This window comes from Elaeis guineensis, chromosome 10 (genome assembly GCF_000442705.2).
Source record: "Elaeis guineensis isolate ETL-2024a chromosome 10, EG11, whole genome shotgun sequence".
Taxonomy (NCBI): domain Eukaryota; kingdom Viridiplantae; phylum Streptophyta; class Magnoliopsida; order Arecales; family Arecaceae; genus Elaeis; species Elaeis guineensis.
The window spans coordinates 26,514,990-26,537,338 of record NC_026002.2 but is presented as its reverse complement, the minus strand read 5'-3'; the positions used below and the strand labels follow the sequence as shown (position 1 = coordinate 26,537,338).

At 31.4% G+C, this 22,349-nt stretch overlaps 1 protein-coding gene across 6 annotated transcripts; it reads left to right on the top strand.

The window, feature by feature from the left end:
- The first annotated feature begins 208 nt into the window (after positions 1-208).
- LOC105059942 (dolichyl-diphosphooligosaccharide--protein glycosyltransferase subunit DAD1) lies at positions 209-17,878 on the top strand. 6 transcript variants are annotated; one of them, XM_073244107.1, is made up of 7 exons: positions 251-328; positions 2,661-2,874; positions 14,022-14,130; positions 14,260-14,307; positions 17,272-17,359; positions 17,447-17,490; positions 17,570-17,878. In XM_073244107.1, exons 3-7 carry the CDS (start codon positions 14,065-14,067, stop codon positions 17,651-17,653), a joined length of 330 nt encoding a protein of 109 aa, XP_073100208.1. In that variant the 5' UTR covers positions 251-328; positions 2,661-2,874; positions 14,022-14,064; the 3' UTR covers positions 17,654-17,878. The 6 variants fall into 6 exon arrangements, with proteins under 6 accessions (XP_010941772.1, XP_010941773.1, XP_073100208.1 ...); XM_073244104.1 differs by having other exon boundaries at positions 261-328; positions 14,022-14,126; XM_073244105.1 differs by lacking the exon at positions 2,661-2,874 and adding an exon at positions 2,334-2,415 and having other exon boundaries at positions 273-328; positions 14,022-14,126.
- The last annotated feature ends 4,471 nt before the right edge of the window (positions 17,879-22,349 follow it).

Sequence of the window (22,349 nt, the reverse complement as noted above, 5' to 3'; positions counted from 1 at the left end):
GGCCCTAGTGAGAGGTCACATGCGACGCACGTGAATATGAATCGGAACTCCAGGCGGGTTCGGTCCGAACCGGAACAGTCTATCTCTTGGCCCGATGTAATCCGGCCGCCACTCGGAAACTCCGTGCCGTGCTCGGACCGGGAATGCTGGGAAATGGACACGTGGCATAAGATTGTCTTTTAGATCCGACGGTCATCAATTGAGAACGGCCCGAATAAGCGCAGGTCGGAGGTGGTTTCAAATTTCTCATCGTAGTGTCGAACCCACGGCTCTTTCGCTGCGGTTTTGTTCGAGAAGGCGATAGCGAAGCGATTCCAAATTAGCTAAGGTACTAGCATTCCGATCTCCTTAGAGGTCTTGCTTTTTGTGTTTTCTTTGTTTAATTGCTTGTGTTTAATCTGATTGTTCTTTGTTGGCCGGATCTCTCTGGAGTAATTGTTGATTTTTTTTTATCAGTTTTTTTTTTAATTGTTTTGTGGTTGGGTCTGTTCTACGAGTTTTTGTGTTTTCTCTGCGGACAATTGTTCGGGTTCTGATAATCTCCGCTGCTATATGGTGGTTCAGATCAAGCTTTAGGGCTTCTTGATTTTTTATAACGCTTGTTCTATTCTCGTTGAGGGCTTCTCGATTTTTTATAATCCTCATTCTATTATTTTTGAGGATATTGGTGTGGATCAAAAATTGCTCTCAAATAAGGAAGGGAGACTTCGCTGTCGTCGGATGATTTCTTTCGTTTTGAAGGATTTCATCTTTTTGTTTCTCCATAAGAAAAGTTAATCTTGGTTATGTTGTTAATGTTGATGAAAAGTTCTTGTCATCTCAAGGGGTTCTTATAGTGTTCCTCTTATGGGCCCTTTTTTTGTGGGTAAATATCATGGACTTTCCACCAACTTACCTATATTCTCACACTTCTCTCGGTGGATAAATCATTTTTCTATGGATAGCATCTATCTATGAAATGGGGAGAAAGTTTTACCCACCTAGGAGGTGGATAAGTCATTATTCTATCAATCAAAAAATAAATTTTTTATTTTATTTCTAATATACCCTTGACTCTATAAAAATAATATAATAATATATAATACTATCTTATATGGTATAATATAAAATATTATTCGATAATAATATTTTATCATTTTAATATAATATATGATTATACTAAATAAGATGTTATAGTATAATATCTTATTTTATTATTATAATATAATGTTAACGTGTTATATTATTATATAAAATATAGTATAGTGTAATAACATATTATTTTTATATATATTAATATTATATACCATATTATAAAATATATTTTATTTATTATATATAATATAATTTATTATATTATATATAACATACAAAATATAATATATTATACTATTATATTATATATAATAATATTTATATAATAAAAAGTGTTATGAAAAATATGGATAGATCTTAGCAACTTATTCAGAAAATTAGTAATGCAAAAGAACATGGATAACAGATTTCGAGCCATTTTTCAATGCATAAAAAAACATGGGTAGATTATTTTTTATGTCTAAATGTTGCCTAATAAATATTTATCTAGAAAAATACAGATTTCTGAATAAATTTTTTATCCTCAAAAGAACACTATGGGATTTTGGTTAGGGTTTCATTTGATACATACTTGTTTTTTTTATTAGTTTCAAGTTTGTGAAAAAGAAAGTTCTGAGGGTCTATGTGTCATTGAGCTTCATTCCTTAACTTTGATTTGGGGTTTCTGAAGCCATATTTGGTTTCCTCAGACAGAACATGGATGAAACCATGCTTATTTCATTTGGTTTGTCAAGTCTGTAGGTCAAGCATGTCCAGATTGATTACTTTGTTGTTATGTGTTCTGCCAGTATCTAGGAATTTGAGAACCCTTTCTAATGATGTTTTATATGTTTTTCTTTCTCTTAGATGAGTTAGGAATTTCTTTGGGGGGAAGAACAAAGATTTTATCTGACTTTATTATTTCTAATTTCTGAAGTCAAATTGTCATGATTATATACATGTGAAGTTGTTCAATGTCCTCGCATCTCCAGATTTCTTTTGTTTAAACCTTCTAGAATCATGCTTTATTGTCAATATGTAGCCTAACTTTATGCTTTTGGAATTTCCAAGTAATTAGCAATAGGATTGATATGAGATTCTTATCAATTCGTCAAATTCACTGAAATCTGCAGTCTTCTTTATTGTGTAGAAAGCTGTTCAACATTAGTAAACCTCTCAGATAAGGTTTTTGGAATGTACAAGAAGTAGCAATAGGATTGAGCTCATGTCTTCAAATTTGTCAAATAAATTGACTTCCATATTCTTTTTTTATCATCCAGAAATCTGTTTAACATTAGTCGAGCTCACAGATTTGTGCGTAAATCATTGAATTTTATGATTCCAGTGCATCTACATTTTGAGGTCAGCAAATTTCAAAAACATATATTTAAGAGATTGTGGAGCATAACTCTTTTAAGATGCATTTATGAGTACCCTTCTTGAACGCATATATGTAGAATGTAAAAGAAACTACATAGAACAGTTTGTAAGTATTGGTCATGCATATTCATGGGATTTGATAAGTATTCTATAGATTGTAATTGGTAAAAAGCTGTTCTATTTGCTGATTATAGAATGAATTTATGGAATCTGCGATCAATATGTAGGATGGATTGAAAATGCTCTAGGTAGTGATAACAGATCAACTTATTGGTGTATAAGGAATCACAACAAAAGCCTGCACACATTGACATCAACATTTGCCATCAATAATGTTGCAAACTCTTTTGATTTGCCTTCAATATTTAAGCCCTCGCATGAAAGCATTGTCCCATCCTCATGCATCCATTGGGTCTTTATCTGACTTCATTTTCTTATCAGGTTTGGCACTCCTTATCTCAAGTTTACCATGTACTGTTTATTACATCATCCATTTTGAGTGCTTATACTCCATATCATTATTTTGTATGCAATACCCCTTTTTTTTTTGGTAAGATATGCAATACCCCTTTAACATAGAAGGAAATGAGTACAAACTTTGATGGAAGTAGATTATATTTTCTTACCACTTAAATCCAACAGATAGCGGAAATATGGTAAAGGGATGTGAGTTTGAAAATAGTGTTTTTATTAAATTTAATGTCATTATTTGAAAAGATGTAAGAAAGAAGTGGTTGATAGTCATGGTACTTTCGGACAGTGATTTAAGTTCGGGCGGAACAGGGGCCATCCCGGCCGTTTTATCCCGATTCTCTAAGATTCCAGCATCTGAGATGGGTGCGAGATCCCAAAATATATTTCTAGCCTTCGTCCTGATCGTCCCACCTTCTCTTTAATCGGATCACATGCCGATACGGCCATCCCGATCAGGATTTGTCCTTTTTTTTCTTTGATTCGTAGTCAAGAGGAAGAAGAAAGAGAGATTGATGTATTGACCTTTTTCTGTTGATGTGTCACTGTCCGCATCATCATTCAGAGTGTAGAGTATGGTCACGAGGAGCATACATCGAAGTTTGATTCTGATTATACTATAAAGATCGGAAGGGAGGATCACTTGGAGAGGAGAAGGGAGGAGAGAAAGGAAAGGAGGAGGGAGGCATTCGGATTTCCAACAAGGAAATAATGGAGGAGGGATAGAGGAGCAGAAGAGAAGAATGGTTGAAACCTAGAGGCTGTTTTTGCCTCTCAGGTTTGGACAGTCAAGCTGTCGCTTGATTTGCATTCTTTCGACCTCATCCATTCTATCACGCCCACACAACTCTCAAAGCACTTAGATTTGGACGTTCAGGATTTAGCTTTGCGTGATCTATGATTTGGCTGTGCATGATGCGATTCGGGATTTGGTTATGCATGGGTCTGAGTTGTATGTGTTGTGTGATAGAATAATTAATCGTCACGGCATGGTGACAGCCTCAAAGTATGATGATAGTTTAAGAGCACTTCCATACGGTGATAGATTGAGATTGATACTGTGATGAGAAAAAAATTCTGAAAAAAAAATTATGCACGAAAAAAGAAATCTTACAAACAACAACGATGGGTGCACATAAAAAAAGAGTCAAAAAAACTAATTTTCTTAGGATGAACTAACACATATACATTGAAATGAGAGAGTTAAAAATAAAATGAGAATCTTGTATGGCCAACATTCGACATGAAAAATTATTTGTCTAGGGTCGATTTGATTTGAAATAATAATATGTTTGGGAAAAACATAGCACTTTATATGCAATTTAATTCCATAAGTTCATAATCTTCTGTTGCTTATAGACTATATAAATATTCACACCCAGCTCTTAGTCTCTCATGGCCACAATATTCATCGAGCGGTGAGAGTTATGCTGTTAGTTCTGATGGTAATATTATTTTTGAGCACCTTGAGCCTTACCTAAGAAGGAAGAGAAAGGGAGATTTTAGAATTCATACGGCAAAATTGACGGGACTCGCTAGTGGTATTTCTACTCCCATCTTTTGTTTCCATATTTTATGCTTATCATCAAACTTATAAATATTTTTCAATTGATAAGCTATTATTTAAGAAATTATTGTTATATTTTTTCTTACTATATTTTATTTTTCATTATAATAGTGATATCAAAATTGCGACCACTCTAATTAACAGTTGATTTAAAGTTATTGCAATATGTCATATTACATTGGCTGGTTTATGTTTTTTCGATCCTTTGAAATGTATAATTATTAAAGGGACTAGATCTTGTGAACTAGTCCAATAGTTATCTGCAACATTACACCTTATCTTTAAATAATTTAAAATCATATGAGGATGCCTGTTATCCACCGTACAGATGCTCTGGGATTTGAAATAGTATATTGGTCTATATAATAATTTTTCTATTAAAATAATAAGATATTAAGAGTCTAATGCTCAAGTTAATGCAAGTAAACAATGCTTATAAAGAGAAGAGAAACTTTAAGAATAAATAGAAAGGTGGTAAAAAGATTAAAATAGATTTCAAAAATTAAAAAAATCTTAAACATAGAAATGGATAATAATTGGATGTAATAAATATAATAAATAAATTAAATAAATTTTATTAATTATAAAAAATATTTAAAAATTATAAAATGTATTTTGGATATTACCAAAAATTCTAAACATAGAAATGGATAGATAACTGGATTATTAAATATAATAAATAATTAAATCAAATTTATTATTTATAAAAGTATTTAGAAATTATAAAAATATATCCTAAATCTAGAAAGGGGTAGATGATTGGATGTAATAAATATCATAAATAATTAAAATAAATTTATCAATTATAAAAAAGTTTAGAAATTATAAAAATATATTTTGGAAATTATAAATATCATAAATATAGAAATGGATAGATACTAGATATAATAAATATAATAAATAATTAAAATAAATTCTATTAATTATAAAAAATTTTACAAACTATAAAAATATATCCTAAACCTAGAAAAGGATAGATAATTGGATGTAATTAATATAAAAAATAATTAAAATAAACTTTATAAAAAAATAATAATATTTAAAAATTAAAAATATATATATTTTAGATATTACAAAAAATCTTTAACATAAAAATGGATAGATAACTGGATATAATAAATAATTTAAATAAATTTTATGAAGCATAAAACTTGTAAAATTATAAAAATAGATTTTAGAAATTTAAAAAATCCTAAACATAGAGATGCGTAGGTAATTGATTATAATAAATAATTAAAATAAATTTTATTTACAACAAAAATATATTTTAGAAATTAAAAAAATCTTAAACCTTGAAAAGAGTAGATAATTGGATATAATAAATAGTTAAAATAATTTTATTAATTATAAAAATATTTATGGATTATAAAAATATATTTTAGAAATTACAAAAAATTCTGAACATAAAAAATGGATAGGTAACTAAATATAATAAATAATTCAAATAAATTTTATTAAGCATAAAAATGTTTAAAAATTATATAAAATATATTTTAGAAATTTAAAAAATCCTAAACCTAGAAAACAATATATAATTGGATATACCATAAAGGCATAAATAATTTAAATCCAATTTCTAGTTAGTTTTGATGAATTTTACTAAATGCTCAAAGTAATAAAAATAAATTTTGGTTATTAATTACATAATTATTTCAAAAATTTGAAAAATTAATGAAAATAATGAATATAAATAATATAAGTCTCCAAGTATTTTTTAAAATTTTAATAAATTTTAAACTATTATTTAGTATAAATTAATAAAAATATTAAAAAATTATAATAAATATGGAAAAGTATGGATATAGCATATGCAACTTAAATCTAATTTTTAAGTACTCATCATTATTAATTTCATATTTTTTTAAAACTAAATGGATCTTGATAGCAAGTAATAGAAAGATCCAGATATTCGATGGTGTTTTAGAAAAATAGAGAAAGACTGGCATCAATGGAAATGTAATTATTTTGGACTAAAAAATAGAGGAAGGTAGAGTCATCCAATTGAAGCAATACTTGATGGATGGCTTTAGTGATGTCAAAAGGTGTCCAAATGTTTCCGTAAAAGTTCGAGTGATGATGAAGGAGCATCTATAGAACGAAAAGAAGGTGAAGATAGCATCCAAAGCTTAAAGAGAAGCACTTGATCATCAAACATGTTAATGATATATTCACAAAGACTTGAATGATGATGACGATTATTTTGATCTAGATGATTTAAAGATAACTCATCTATGAGAGGCTATTCGGATCTCTCAACAGGATCAATGGTAACATGAGGAGATATTAAAATATAAAGCACAATTTAGACGCTCTCAAGTTGAGAAGGATGGTGGCTTTGGTACAGAAAAAATCATATTCACATTGTAGTTCTTTGGATTAGAGAGGAGTCAGTTCAAGAGGATGGAATCATCTTCAATCAAATTATTATTTCATGCATTTAGAAAGAAATCGAAAAAGAGCTCAAGAGGTCCCACCATCCATGAGTTAGATCCTACAGTATATCCAGATCTAATGTCAAAGTAACTGCAAATTGATGACTATATAAATAAGAATAAGAAAAAACAAATAAGAAGGGCAATTGCCAACTGTTTTACTTTAACCATGTTCTAGCATGGGCAGTGGCAAATACGTACTTTTGATTGATGATTAGTATAGTGTAGAAAGTTGGTTCAGATATTGATCCTCCTACATCTTATAAGATATATGGATCATATTTGCAACAGTATGTCACATATATCAAATTTTGGATTGAGAGTTATAAAAGAAAATGGAACACTTATACGATGATATTGGTGTGTGATGGTTGGTCTAAGTCTATTAAGAGTATCATGAATTTTCTAGTCTATTGTGATAGGATGACCATCTTTCATATTTCAATTAATGTTTCAGATAGAATACATGATTCTAACTATATATGGGTTTGATGGGAGACGTAGTTGATGAGATTGATGAAGAGTATATTGTTCAAGTGATTACAAACAATGATGCAAACTATATGAAAGTTGGAAAGGATTTAATGCAGGAAAAGCAACATTTATATTGAACCCTTTGTGCAGCACATTGTATAAATATGTTGATGAAGGATATAGGGCAGCCATCTAAGATAAAATTCATAATAGATGGTGGACAAAATATATCTACAATCACATTTGGATATTTACTCTTATGAGAAAACATATATAAGGAGAGCTGCTTAGGCCAAAGTTGACAAGATTTGCTACTAATTACATAGTGTTGAAGAATCTTCTTGGTAATAAGCTTGGTTTGAGGGCTATGATGATTTTTGATGAATGAAAGGTTTGAATATGCAAGGACCAACAATGGATGATGTGGTAGGGTATTATATTACGTAATGATTTTTGGGATAGGTACTCTGAGGTGGTGAAGGCAGTAGAGTCCTTGTATGTAGTGCTGCGAATAATAGATACTGAAAAATTTACTCAGATAGAATTATGTATATCTCAAGATGTCTGTCTGCAAAGAAGAGATTATAGCCATAGTAGGATAGAAAAAACAATATCATATTTGCGTATCGTTAAGGACAGATGGGATATTCAAATAGAAAATGAATTGTACTTGATAGGTAAAATTTGTTTTAACCTCAACTCTCATTTATGCTTTATCGAATAAGCTGGGTCCTATTCATAATTGGGGTCTTGAATATGATGCCAATTTTGATACTGAGCCCATCATTGCATATCTTGTATTTGATGTTATCTAGGATAATTCTTTTGATAGTATATTAGATAGGAGACCGATCATCTTTTGTTAGAATAATAAGAGGCAATACTATATTCATATAAAGATGGATAATACATATAAGAACATTCTTAATGATATAATCATTAGGAGTATATATCTAAATCATTCGTAGAAAGAAAAAGCTATGATATGCATTTTGGCTATCTGATGCTCCAACAGATTCTGTTCTGATTGATGATGATGATGACCTAATTTGCTTAGACTCCAACTTACTTTCCAAAACATCTTGCTATATCCATGCCATAAACTCCGAATATGTCTGAAATCGATGTTCCTCAGTTATTTTCAACCTTTCAGAAAAACAATTCAAAATATCTGCAATCTGTGTGCTACACCCTACAACAATTCTTCTTTTCCTCCTCCTATACGCTAGCAACTCATCCTAATATTCGGCTTTATGGTTTTGGTCCTGCAAAGCAAATCTGAGAATCATTGCCATTCGAATCCTATCATAAATTGTCTCATTAAGTGGATGCAAGTGCAATTGGAGAACATAAGCTAGCAAATCCTAGACGATTTTTGATTTTCATGTGGATTAGGGCAAATGTACTTCAATTGTGCTCGCATCCATTTGATGAGACAGTTTGTGATAGGATTTGAATGGTAATCTTTCTTAGATTTGCTATGTAGGATTAGGATTGTGGAGCTAAACCCAGATCTAGATATCAGGACTAGGAGTTGCTGGCCTATAGAAAAAGGGGAAGAAGAATTATTGTAGAACGTGCCACATAGGTTGTAGATGTTTTGAATCATTTTATATAAAGACTTGAGAATAATTAACGAATATCAACGTTGAGCATATCCGAAGTTTATGGCATGGATAGAGCAAGATGCTTTAAGAAGTAGATTGGAATCTAAGCAAGTTAGATCATCATCATCGTCTAGAACAGGATCCATTGGAGCATTATATAGCCAAAGTGTATATCATGGCTCCTCTTTTTATGAATGAATTAGATGTATACTCCCTACGGTGAGGAGTGTTCTTATATGCATTATCCATCTTTCTATGGATATATTTCTGGGCCATAGTATGGTATTGCCTCTCATTATCCTATAATCAAAGATGGCTAATCTCTTATGCAATGTACTATCAAGAGGATTATCCAGGACAATATCAAATATAAGATGAGCAACAGCTTATTCGATAAAGGATAAGTGAGAGTTGAGATTCAAATAAATTTTATTGGTCAAGTGCAATTTCTTTCTCCATTTAAGTATCCATTTGACCTCCATGAGATGCAAATATGGTATTTTCTTCTATTTTACTGTAGCTATAATCTCTTTTTTACAGATAGACATCTTGAGTTATGTATAGCCTAGCTGAGGAAACTTCTCAATATCTACTATCCATGGCATTATATACAAAGTCTCTATTGTCTTAACCGTCTCAGAGCATCTATCCTAAAATTTATTGCTCAATATAATATTCTCAACTCATCGTCCATCATTGATCTTTGTATATTAGAAAATCCTCCATTCATCAGAAGTCATCATAGCCTTTAAACCAAGCTTATTATCAATAATGTATATAATTAGTGACAAATCTTGTCAATCCTGGTTTAAGCAGCTTCCCTTGTACATATTTTCTCATAAAAGCCAGTATCCATATTTGATTGTAGACAAAATTTTAAATTCCATAGGATGGGACTGTCTCAATTTTTTCATGAAACGGGATGCGTCGCTGTCCCACCACATCCCGACATTTGAGATAGGGGATGTCCTAAGATATCTTGATCGAGACGTCGAGACGATAGCAGGACAATAATGTCCCAACACATGAGATGGTATCCCATCACACGAGATGTCTCGTTGGGATTTGAATCTTTGATTGTAGATGTATTTTGATGCTGTTTGTCCACTATCTACTATAAATTTTACCTTAAACAGCTACTAGATATCCTTCGTCATCATGTCTATACAATATGTTGTATAAAAGGTCCAATGTAGATGTTGCTTTTTCAGCATCAGATCCTTTTCAACTTTCATGTAGTTTGCCCCATTATCTGTGACCACTTGCATAATATACTTTTCACCAATCTCATCAACTACGTCCCTCACCATGTTTAAAATATAATTAGTTATATATTTTATCTGAAGTATTAATTGAAGTATGAAATATGGTCATCCCATCATAATAGAATAGAAAGTTGATAATACTTCTGATAGGTTTAAACCAACTATCATACATCAATGTCATCCCATAAGCATTTTATTCTTTTTTATAACTGTTAATCCAAGATTTGGTATCTATGACTTTCTGTTGCAAATATGGTCCGTTATCTTATAGGATATAGGAGGATCAATATCTGAGTCGGCTTTCTGTACTGTACTAATCATCGATTAAAAGTAAATATTTGCCGCTGCCCATATCGGAACATGGCTAAAGTGAAATCAATTGACAATTATCCTTCCTATTTATTTTTTCTTATTCTTGTTTCTATAGTCATCAATTCACAACTACTTTGACTATGGATCTGGATATGCTATGGGATCTAGATCATGGATGGTGAGATCTCGAGTTTTTTTTCGGTTTCTTCCTAAATGCATCAAACAATGATTTGATTGAAGATGATTCCATCCTCATGAACTGACTCCTCTCTAATCCAGCAATTTGTAAATATGAATGTGATTTTTTCTCTGCACTAGAGCTACCATCCTTCTGAAATTGGGAGCATCCAAATTATTCTGTCTCAATACCTTCCTATATTGCCATAGTCTTGTCGAAAGGCTTGAATAGCCTCTCATAGATGAGCTGCCTCTAAATCATCTAAATCAAAATAATCATAATCATCATCTAAGTCTACGTAAACACATGATTAAGATGTCCGACGATGATCAAGTGCTTCCCTTCGAGCTTTGGATGCTATCGTCATCTCTTTTTTTTTTGCAAATGTTCTCTCATCATCGTTCGAATCTCTATAGGTATCTTTGGAATTTTTTGACATTACTAAAGTCATCCACTAAGTATTGCTTCAATTAGGTGACTCCACCTCCTCTATCTTCTGGCTCACAGGAATTATATTTTCATTGATGCCGATCCTTCATTTTTTTTTAAAATGCCATCTAATATCTAGATCCTTCTATTGCTTGCCATCGGGATCCATCTAGTTTTAAAAAATTTATGAAATGAATAATTATAAGTATCTAGAAATTGGATTTAAGTTGCATGTGCTATATCCATACTTTTTCGAATTTATTATAATTTTTTAATATTTTTTTATTCATATTAAATAATAATTAAAAAATTATTAAAATTTAAAAAAAATACTTGGAGTTATATTATTTATATTCATTATTTTCATTAACTTTTCAAATTTTTGAATAATTATGTAATTAATAATCAAAATTTATTTTTATTACTTTACATATTTAGTAAATTTCATCAAAAGTAACTAGAAATTGGATTTAAACTATTTATTCCTTTATGGTATATCCAGTTATTTATCCTTTTTTGGGTTTAAAATTTTTTTGTAATTTCTAAAATATATTTTTATAATTAATAATATTTACTTTAGTTATTTATTATATTCAATTACCTACCCATTTCTATGTTTAAGATTTTTTTTGTAATTCTAAAATATATGTTATAAATATTTTTATAATTAATAAAATTTATTTTAATGATTTATTATATCCAATTATCTATCCTTTTCTGGGTTTAGGATTTTTTATAATTTTTAAAATATATTTTATAATTTTTAAATATTTTTATAATTAAAAATTATTTAAATTATTTATTATATCCAGTTATCTATCCATTATGTGTTTAGAATTTTTTATAATTTTTAAAATCTATTTGAATCTTATTACCCCCTTCTCATTTATTCTTCTAAGAGTCCGTGCTCCGTCTTCTCTTTATAAGTATTATTTACTTACTTTAACTGGAGTATTAGACTTTTAATATCTTACTATTTCTATAGAAAAATTATTACATGGATTAATGTACTATTCTAAATCCTAGAGCACATATATAATAGATAATAAGCATCCTCATATGATTTTAAATTATTTGAGAGTAAGGGGTAATGTAGTGGATAACTATTGTACTAGTCCACTAAACCTAGTCCATCTGATAATTATACATTTCAAAGGATTGAAAAAATTTGAACCAGCCATTCTAATATGACATGTTGCAATAATTTTAAACCAACCATTATTTAGAGTAGTTGCAATTTTGATATCACTATTATAATTAAAAAGAAAATATAGTAAGAAAATAATGTTAATAATTTTTTAAATAGCAATTTATTAATTGAAATATATTGAGAAGTTTGATGATAAGTTAGCATAAAACGTGGAAACAAAGGGTGGGAGTAGAAATACCGCTAGCAAGCTCCGTCAATTCATTATACAAATTCTTCGTTCTCAGGTAAGGCTCGAGGTGCTCAAGAGCAATATCACTGTCAGAACTCAATAGCGTAGCTCTTGACTCTCAGTGTATATTGTGGCCGTGAGAGACTGAAAGCTGGGTGTGAATATTTATATAGCCTATAAGTAATAGGAGATTATAGACTTATAGGATCAAACTGCACATTAGATACTGTATTTTTTTCGAACATATTATTTTAAATCACATTGATCCCAGATGAATAATTTTTTGTGTCAAATGTCTGCCACATCCAATGCATATGTGTCGATTTCATCCTAAGAAAATTAGTTTTCTGACTCTTTTTTTATGTGTACCCGTCATTATTATTTGTAAGATTCTTCTTTCTATGTATAATATTTTTTTCAGAATTTTCTTTCCCATCACAGTGTCAATTTCAGAAATTTTTTCAAACAAATAAGGCTGAAAGAATGTAAATCAAGCGACTATCCGAACCCGAGATGCAAAAACAGCCTCTAGAGTTTTGACCATTCTTCCCTTCCACTCCTCTCTAATCTCTCCTCCCTTGGTTGCTTGTTGGAAATCCAAGAAGAAACTGGGATAGAAGCCAGAAGTACGTTTTGGGGTCCTGTACCCATCTCAAGTGCTGGAATCTGAGAAGAATGGGATGGGACGGAGGTTGGAAGCATGTTTTAGGGTCCCGAACCCATCTCAAGTGCCAGAATCTTAATGGAACGGGATGGCCTCCATCCCATCGGGACATAAATCACCGATTATTTCAATCTTCTCTTTTCATATTCTCTCGAGGAAACATTTCATTTAGTTCTTCTTGGATGTATTTTTGTTGCTAGGTTTTCCTTCTAGGTTAAAAGCTTAGGCAGTGTTGTTATGAGTATATCTAGATATGCAGTGAATTTTCAGCTGTATGTTGTATGATACCATCTGCCAGTTCCAAAGAATTATATCTAACTTTTAGCCTATAATTAAAATATCATCTTTCGATAAGCTTTTTGCCTACAACTCACAATGCCTAATGTCCACTTTATGGCTGGGTGTGTCAAAAGCCCCTTCTTGGCTTTTCTATGTTGTAGACCATCAAAACAATTGTAGGAAGGGAATATTTTAGGTGATGTGCTTGGTAGACTCCAGGTTTTCTATTATTATCAAAGAAATTCTCCATGTCTCAATGCTGATAAGTTATTTGATTGCATCCCTTATGGCTTGTAGTCTTTGCCAAGTTCATCTTTTCGTATAATAAAAAGTCAATATTATTGTTAATTTTTATAATTTTTTGGGAATTTTTATACATTATTTTTTGCGGGCATGTTATTTGGTAAAGTTTTATTTTTGGGTTGGCATGTTGGACAACATAACATCTTACTTGCTCTTTTAAATAATTCTTGTCTTTTGCTTAAAAGACCTTTAATATTTTTATCTCATTACTTCTAATGGTTATATTAGGAAATAGAAAAAAAGTTGAGAATGGCAAAGTCCACCTCCAGCGATGCTCAGATGCTCATTCGTTCTCTCCGTACTGCTTATGCTGCCACGCCAACTAATCTCAAAGCATGTATTTCTATTTCTATATGTAAATTTGTGTCATTTGACATTTTTTTGTTATAATTTATCTCGCTTTTCAGTCTAGTTTCATTAAGATATAGGAAATGACTTGCATCTTCTTCATTCATAAACAATGCAGATCATTGATCTTTACGTGGTGTATGCTATCGTTACAGCTGTAATTCAGGTATGAGCGGATACCATTTCCACCATATATGATATGAAAAGTTAGGCTTTGCTCTTCATTTTTTTCAAATCTAGGTCTTTGCTTATCATTCTTTCCAAAATGAAAAAAAAAAATGAAAACAAATCTTAATTCTAGTGTTGTATGTTATTTTAAACTTAATAAATTTATTTAACAATATTAAAATCAGTTATGGTATATGATGCTGAGGTCCCTATGGATGATCCCATTCAACTCTTGAGGATGTGGATACCTTCTTATATTTAAAAGCAATGTTTCTTATTTACGGTTCATAAGATTCTTAAAAAAATAATATTCAGTATTAATTTTGCAATGAGGTTTTGAATGCTATGATGGTGGTACTTTTCTTATTTGGTTAAACCAATTTGTTGATACAAAGAGCAGCACCTGGCCATTGAAGGCAACATCTTCTTATATCATTTAGCAAGTCTAAAATGGCTATGTTCATCAAATTACATGATCTCTTATATGTTAATCATGGCAAACCAAGAAGGAAATTGTTGCTTTTATGAATAGGCTTGTATTCCTTAATGTACGGCAATGTATGAGAGAAAGAATTAAGGTTGGTACTAATTCGCTTTGAAAAGAAAGAAATAGCTTGCATCATCATTCAGCAATGTTCTAGCAAGCAAGTTAGAAATTAGGTAGTGTTAGTGAGAGATATCTACTTTTATTAAATGACTTTAAAAGCTAACACAAGAATAGTTTAATGAATCTGTGATGTCATGAAAAAGATTAAATATTTCATTATTGGTTGGCTTCTACATAATTTTAAAATATCAGGTTCCTTAAGTTTAGATAGATGAATTATTGAAGGTTATTTTTAACCCTCTGGAGAAAGATATACTCACTATGATGGAAAAGATAAAATCTAGCAAAAGAGTAAATCTCAAATTAGATGGGCCTTTTCTGGAGAATCATTGTCCTCTTGATTTTCGGAGTTATTTGAGATGCTGATGGAGGTGATTTAAGTCGATTTATTTATTCTAGTTGAAAATTGAAAAGAAAAATCAATAAGTGGATTCTTTATTGAATAATTAAACTATTTTTATTATAGATTTTTTTCAATCGTATATGTACATTGTGTGTCTAAGACTACTCACGCAATGTTGATGGTCGTATTTTGTGAATAATTATTCGGTAAATTATAAATGCCATGGTTGAATCATGCACTAATAATGTTGTTTTGTGCATGATTGGTCATTAAATTGTAAATTTTTGCTGTGTACTTGGAACCAAGGCTTGAAAGTTAGAACCAAGGATTACTAGGTCAGTACCAGGGCTTAGATCAGTTGCTCGGTTATATGGTTAAGTATGCTCTTATGCCATTCCTTGTAAGGTCTATACTAACATAGTAGAGAGGGAGAGAAAGAATGAGAGAGAGGAAAAAAGAGAGGGGGAGGAGGAAGGGAGAGAGAGAGGGAGAAGACCTACGGAGCACATCCTGACATGACAGAGAGGCTGGGGAAGAGAGAGAATGGGAGAGAGGAAAAGAGAGAGGGGGAGAGAGAGAAGGGGGGAGGAGGAAGAGGGGAGTGCTGCAGACGTGAGGGAGGGGCTCTGCTTCTGGTTTCCTTGTTTTATTTGAAATAGGGGTTCCCAGAGGAGGGCTCTTTTTATTTTCAAAAATTTTAAGTTAGGTTGGCAAATCCCTTGCTAACTTCACTTAATATTTTCAAAATAAGCAAAATACTTCGTGGTCCTCCACCGGCCATCTGCCATTCTCCCTCCCTTCCTCTCTCTCTCTTCCTCTCTTTCTTTTTCCCTCTCCTTTATTGTTAGTTTTTGGTTTTGTTTGCCGGAACCATTCTGATTTCCATCGGTATGGCTCATTACACTCTGAACCATCCAGTTCAGGATGGTTTCGATGTCCTTGGTTAGACCAATACATTTGTAATAAGCTTTGCTGCTATTTTTAAGTTTTCTACCCTAGGCATTCAATATTAGTGCTGCTGTGATTGTGATTTTGATTATATTTAGTGGTCTGTATTATTTGAAATAGGCTAGCTATCATAGATGTAGTCTAGTTAAGTTTGTTGAGACCAAAAAATTTAAATCTATTGGTACGGTCCATGATAAAAATTCTTTCCTTTCATGATTTTCCTTTAAAAAAGAAAAACTTTGCACTAACTATGCCAGTTACCTATAGTTGTCTACTACCGAGGTCTCCTCATTTTCTATTTCTTTGATGTGTCTTTTGGACCACTTGGGATAGTTGCCTACTGATACTTTGGATCCAACTTGTGGTTAAACATGTTGATTTAGGGCTGAATTGAGTGGATTTTGATTCAACATTGGTTGCCCTTTTGGACCTTTTATGTTTCCATGACACCACCTTGCTTAACTCTCGATCATTAAATGGGTAGGGTTTTATCCTAGGTGTATGATCTATATCCAAAAATGATGCTGTTAGGTGCTTGATATTGACTTAGCATTTATTTTGATCCAATTCATTTTTTTAGGATGCATGACGCCTCAAACATGTTAAACATGATATATGCTTCCCAACATAGATCGTCAGATTGAATTTTAATATTCATCTTTCCTCCATATTTTGATTTTAGATTAATTGAATTTTTCCTCAAAGCCTATGTAAATTCAGCCCACTAAAGGTAATCTATTCATATTGGACATCAAGTCATTCTTAGGTATGTTGGATTGTCGGCAATCTAGGATCATAGAATTAATGTGTAACAGACAACTGTTATTGATCAGGCAAAATAATGATTTGTGTTAGATCATGCACTTCATATTTTATAGGCTTTTTCGAAGCCTGATGATATGTTTTTCATATTCAAACAAAGAACACAGTGAAGTTTTAATAATTATCAACCATAAATTCATTGATGGCACTTGGATTATCAGAACAAATATTTTGCATAATAGTAATGCTGACCAGTTGTCAATTTATGAGATTGCTTATTATGGTACTCTGTGATGTAACAGGTTGTCTACATGGGAGTAGTAGGGTCATTTCCATTTAACTCTTTCCTCTCTGGAGTTCTCTCTTGTGTAGGTACAGCGGTACTTGCAGGTATGAAGTGTAATTCGGATACCTTTTTTCCTGCTACTCTTTTTAAGAAAATTAATTGTTCTTGCACTTTTATACGTGATGATACAGTTTGTCTTCGAATTCAAGTCAATAAAGAGAATAAGGAATTTAAGGTAACTACTGCTAGAACTTAAGACTTTCACCTTAATCTTTACATCACTCTATGAACTAACAGATAACGATCTATCTCAGGATCTACCACCAGAACGAGCTTATGCTGATTTTATTCTCTGCAATCTAGTGCTCCATCTTGTCATCATGAACTTCCTGGGATAGAGAAGTTTTCTCTTGGTGCATCATGAGGCATAGAATTATTTCTGATACTTTTTGTCGGACTTTAAAGTGGTAGAACATCTTAGAGTTTCGTCATGTATAAACCTAATGATCTACATGCCCGATAGTTTGCGCTTGTTGTTTCGTGAATTGATCATCATCACTTTCAAGAGGTTGTTCTTTCTGGATGTTCTGCCATAAAAATGACGTAGCATGATAGTTTATTTATTTTGCTTTCAGGTGTTTCTACCACAGTGATACCAGAGTCATTTGCTAAATGTTGCTTAACTAAAGAATATTTTTATTAAGAAAAGATAAAAAAAAGATCATGGCAAATTATTTCTAAGGTGCAATGCCTTCGGTGATAATGTCCAACTCAAAAACTTTGAGCTTCTAGATGGACAAGGTGATAATGTCCAACTCGGACAGGGTGATAATGTCCAACTCGAAAACCTAGTTGATAGGTTGGTGGGTTCATGAATATTTAAAAGATGTCTACTACTTTCGATAGGGGATTATGTTTCATCTTTTCAAATATTCAAGTTGATAGATATATGGGCTCGAGCAAACATTAGATGTGAGATAGTTTTTTTATCACATATTATGTTGTGTATGTTTCCCTTCATGTTGCATTAGTACTAGATATTTGCTGGGCTTGTGTTGACCACAACACATCATTCACACTACTAAGCATGGGACCAAGTGCGCAAACAGAACATGGAAAGGAATTAATGTATGATATAGTGCAATGCTACTGGAAAACTATAGTTTGCCACCTCATTGTTAATGACAGATTAGTTGGTTTAGTATTACTTTTAAAAGTTTGGTTTGGTAGATTTTTGAAAAGTTATAGGATTTTATAAAAAGATGCCATTGGGTTTTCACAAAAATAAATTAAAATATGCATTTAAAAATATTAATTAATAATCAGAGATAGAGAGGTGATATGTTTACGAACTATGCTCTTATTTTTCTCTATTCTACTCAAGTTTAAGACTACTTGAGTTTGACAAGTAAAACATCTTGCAATTGTTATTCTTATCAATTGCCTTCACTCCACTTAATAGGATTAGTTAGAATTGTAGAGAATTACAGCATGAGAGCTATTTGGTAGCGATAGATCTCAGCATGAGCAGTTGTTACAATGCTGGAAGGCATAATCAGTCTCTCCTGTATTGATATTTTACTATTGGTCCGTGAGTTTTGGGTGCTACCAACAAAAATAAGAGGGATCAATTTTCTTAGCAAGTTATTAATTTTTGGAACTAAGAATTGGTAAGAAAGGCAATAATTTAAAAAAAAAAATCTAAAGAAACAATTAAGATAGTTTGTTGCACAGTGCTATGTATTTCTCACAGCCACTATTAGGAGATGGATGGTCATTAAATAATATATACAATTATCTATCTCTTGATGGTGGCTATCTGTCACTGCATAGCACTTTATAGTGTCGCATATGTATTATAGAGAAACTTTGCTCTCAGGAAAAAAGGATATTGGTGAAGAAATTATACCATCTCTACTCCTAGTTTCTCGAGATCACTTTTTATTCTAGTATTCTCATCACTCAGTCGGTTAACCATCCACTCCAGCTCCATTTTGTAAGCCTATTTACATTTTGCAAAGTGAAGGTAAAAATAAATTAAAAAAATTACATAATTTTAAGCTCAAAGAAAAGATATATATGTCTTCTATCATAAAGGAAGTTTTTTGAGAAGCAGGCCACCCACTAAGCTATCCAGAAGAGCATAGATTCAATGAATTGTTACCCCAAAAACTAAAGATATTTTGACACTTACTTTTCCTTTTAAATTGGACCATAATGGAAGAATGGAGTAAATATGATACAACATCTCTAACAAAACAATTAATGATCAAAATATATAGAACATACTATTTTCTTCTTTTTCCTCTTTTAATTAAGAGTCCAAAAAGATAAACAAACTTTATCCATTTCGTCATGAATGTTCTCCATCATATGAAGCCACCTTGTGGAACGTCCTTCCACCAATGGAAGAGTCACCACCCAAAACAACTGAAGGGCTCTGGCTTTATATGTAGCTTAAAGAACTAAGAAAGGTAAGCAACATAATAGGATGGAGTTAAGGAAGCTTCAAATTTATGGAGATGATAGTGAGAGATGAGGATATTTATAGTTGAGAATTTTCTAAATACAGTGTGGTTTTGAGATGAGAATACATCTAATTTGGTCTTGAATATATCTCATGTTATTTATTGTGATTTAAATAGACATATGGGATAATGGTCAAGGAATCCTATGTGTGCAACTCTTTTAGAATTCTTTAGGCTAATAGCCTTTGAATGCTTCCAGATATCCCATATTTAGGAGGGAAAATTGATTAAAACCTCCTAGTTTGATTTCCATGTTTGTTCTTTAGGCAAATAGACATACTCTCTTCTAGTCAAGCCCCTTGCTTTTTTTGGGTAGAGAATGAGGGATAGATACATATGGTTTAATTTAAGCACCTCGTATCAAAAGCGATGTTAATTCTTTATTCTTAAGCTAAAATAGCATAAAGAAAGCACAAGTCTATTTCAAAAGTTGGGTTTGAATTGATAGTTAAAATTTCTTCTTAGAAATATTAGATTTGGTCAATATGTTCTACGTCTCATGCTTGACAAGCAGGGTAAGAAAAAATATTCTAAGAATTAAGGAATCTATATCCTATTATGAGTTTCACTTTAGAACCAGATTATTTCCTTCAAGATTCAATACTTGAGAGAAAAATTATTTTCATTAGTCATATGTGTGTCATCGAACCCACCTTGATATGCACGGTTGGAGGCCTATAATGCATGCCGGTCCTCCAATGTAACAAACATGAATCTTAAGATATCTAGAGTATATCTTCATCTTAAAATGAGCTAGGAACCAATTATTTGTAGTAAGAACTTATTGATGTTATTTATTGGCAAACCCAACCATGACTTTCCATTTAATTGAACAAGTACTCATGCTGAACAAAAATTATCGAAAGTTTATTATATACCACATGTTTTCAGAAATTTTGTTGGAAGAATGATCATGCAACAATATCATGTGAGTGCATCAAGGAAGGAAAGCTATTACTTTCTTTATATAATTGAAAACAAGCTCATCCCTCCCTTCTAGCATGAGAGTGAGAAGCAGACTCACAATTCTTGATAATTCTATCCCCAACCATTCATTTACTATTATATGTTTTAGCCTTGATAATCAGACCATCTACTGATATTGGGGTCACTAACAATCTCATACCCAATTGTCGTTCTTCCATTATTTATATCCTTATGCTCCCTACTTCACTAAAGTATATCTCTTCTAGGGATACCCCTCTCATAGCACTTCCAAGATGGCCCCATCCTCTATCTTAGTCTGTTGCACTCCAATCCTAGTGATCCCCATCCTTTCTCCCATCCTTGTATCAAGTATCACTTTATTAGATTCAGCATCTCAATGGAAAAATACCATGTCAAGGTTCAAGCCTTGCACAGGCGATGGGTTCACGACTTTCTGAGTTAATCTGGCTAGATTATGATTGAAAAGTAACTTAAAAGCTTAATTTCAACTCAAATAATTGAAATGCAAAGTGCTGGAGGTCCCTGAGCATTTTATATATGTTTAACGTCAATCTTATCGTTAGAAATTCATCGAGTGGTAGGGAATGAATATTGACCGAAAACTTAATCTATTAAATTCATATTGATGTAGGGTGGAAAAATAAATTTTAGAAATATTTTTATTGATAAATAGTAAGATAATTATGTTATTTTATATTAAATTCAATCAAGCAAAAAAAAAAAAAATTCCTTTTTTTTAGGGGGGGTGTAAAATATAGACAAATAAGTCCAAATCAATTCCACTACTCAAGCTGAAACTTGTTTATAAATACTCTTTTAAGACATCAAAACAATATATAGAGCCTAACCAATTAAGCAAGTAGTTGAAATTATTTTTCTTTTGATGGATTTCCTCTTTTTTTTTTTTGATGAGTAGTTGAAATTGTTTGCCAAGACATCACTCATCATTGGTTAAGGTTTCGAAAATGACTATTAGCCATTATTTATTTTCACTGCTCATCTAAGCAAAACAATAGTTTTCGTAAATTTTTTATAATATTCATTTTGAACCGTTATAGTATTTTATTATTATTATTATTTCCTCCTTTTGGTGGGAAAAAGGCTCAACCACTTGCAAATACCAGAGTTCTTTTCCCAAATAATACGAAAAAAAAAATTTTTTACCAAAATATATCAAAACGAAACTTATTTACCAAACTAATGCAAATGGGAAAAATGCCATTTTGAATGGCGTTTTTTCCCCTTCCACGTCAGCCCCTATTTCCACGATGGCATCGTCCCAAAAAAAAAAAAACATCAAGAAACGCCATTTGGAATGGCGTCTTTAAAAACGCCATTTTGAATGGCGTTTTTAAAAACGCCATTTTGAATGGCGTTTTTCAATTTTTCCACCGGAAAAAATCGTGGAAAAATGGAAAATTTTGTTTTTTAAACTTTGGAATTAGTAAATAAATTAAAAAATTAATTTGGATTGAAATTTAAAATATAAAGATTTTAATTTGTAATTAATTTAAAAAATCATAAGAAAAAAAAAATTATCATAGAAAATAAAAAAAAGAGAAAGAAATATGAAAGAAATAAAAATTTTAAATTTAATTGAAAAACATCATTCGAAACA

What these genes read in the sequence shown, in the direction of transcription:
- LOC105059942 (XM_073244104.1), top strand. Translation starts at nt 2,833, where the DNA reads ATGCATCCATTGGGTCTTTATCTGACTTCATTTTCTTATCAG. An exon ending in TGACTTCATTTTCTTATCAG is followed by an intron (nt 2,875 to 14,021) that starts GTTTGGCACTCC and finishes TGGTTATATTAG; the next exon opens with GAAATAGAAAAAAAGTTGAG. An exon ending in AAGAGAATAAGGAATTTAAG is followed by an intron (nt 17,491 to 17,569) that starts GTAACTACTGCT and finishes GATCTATCTCAG; the next exon opens with GATCTACCACCAGAACGAGC.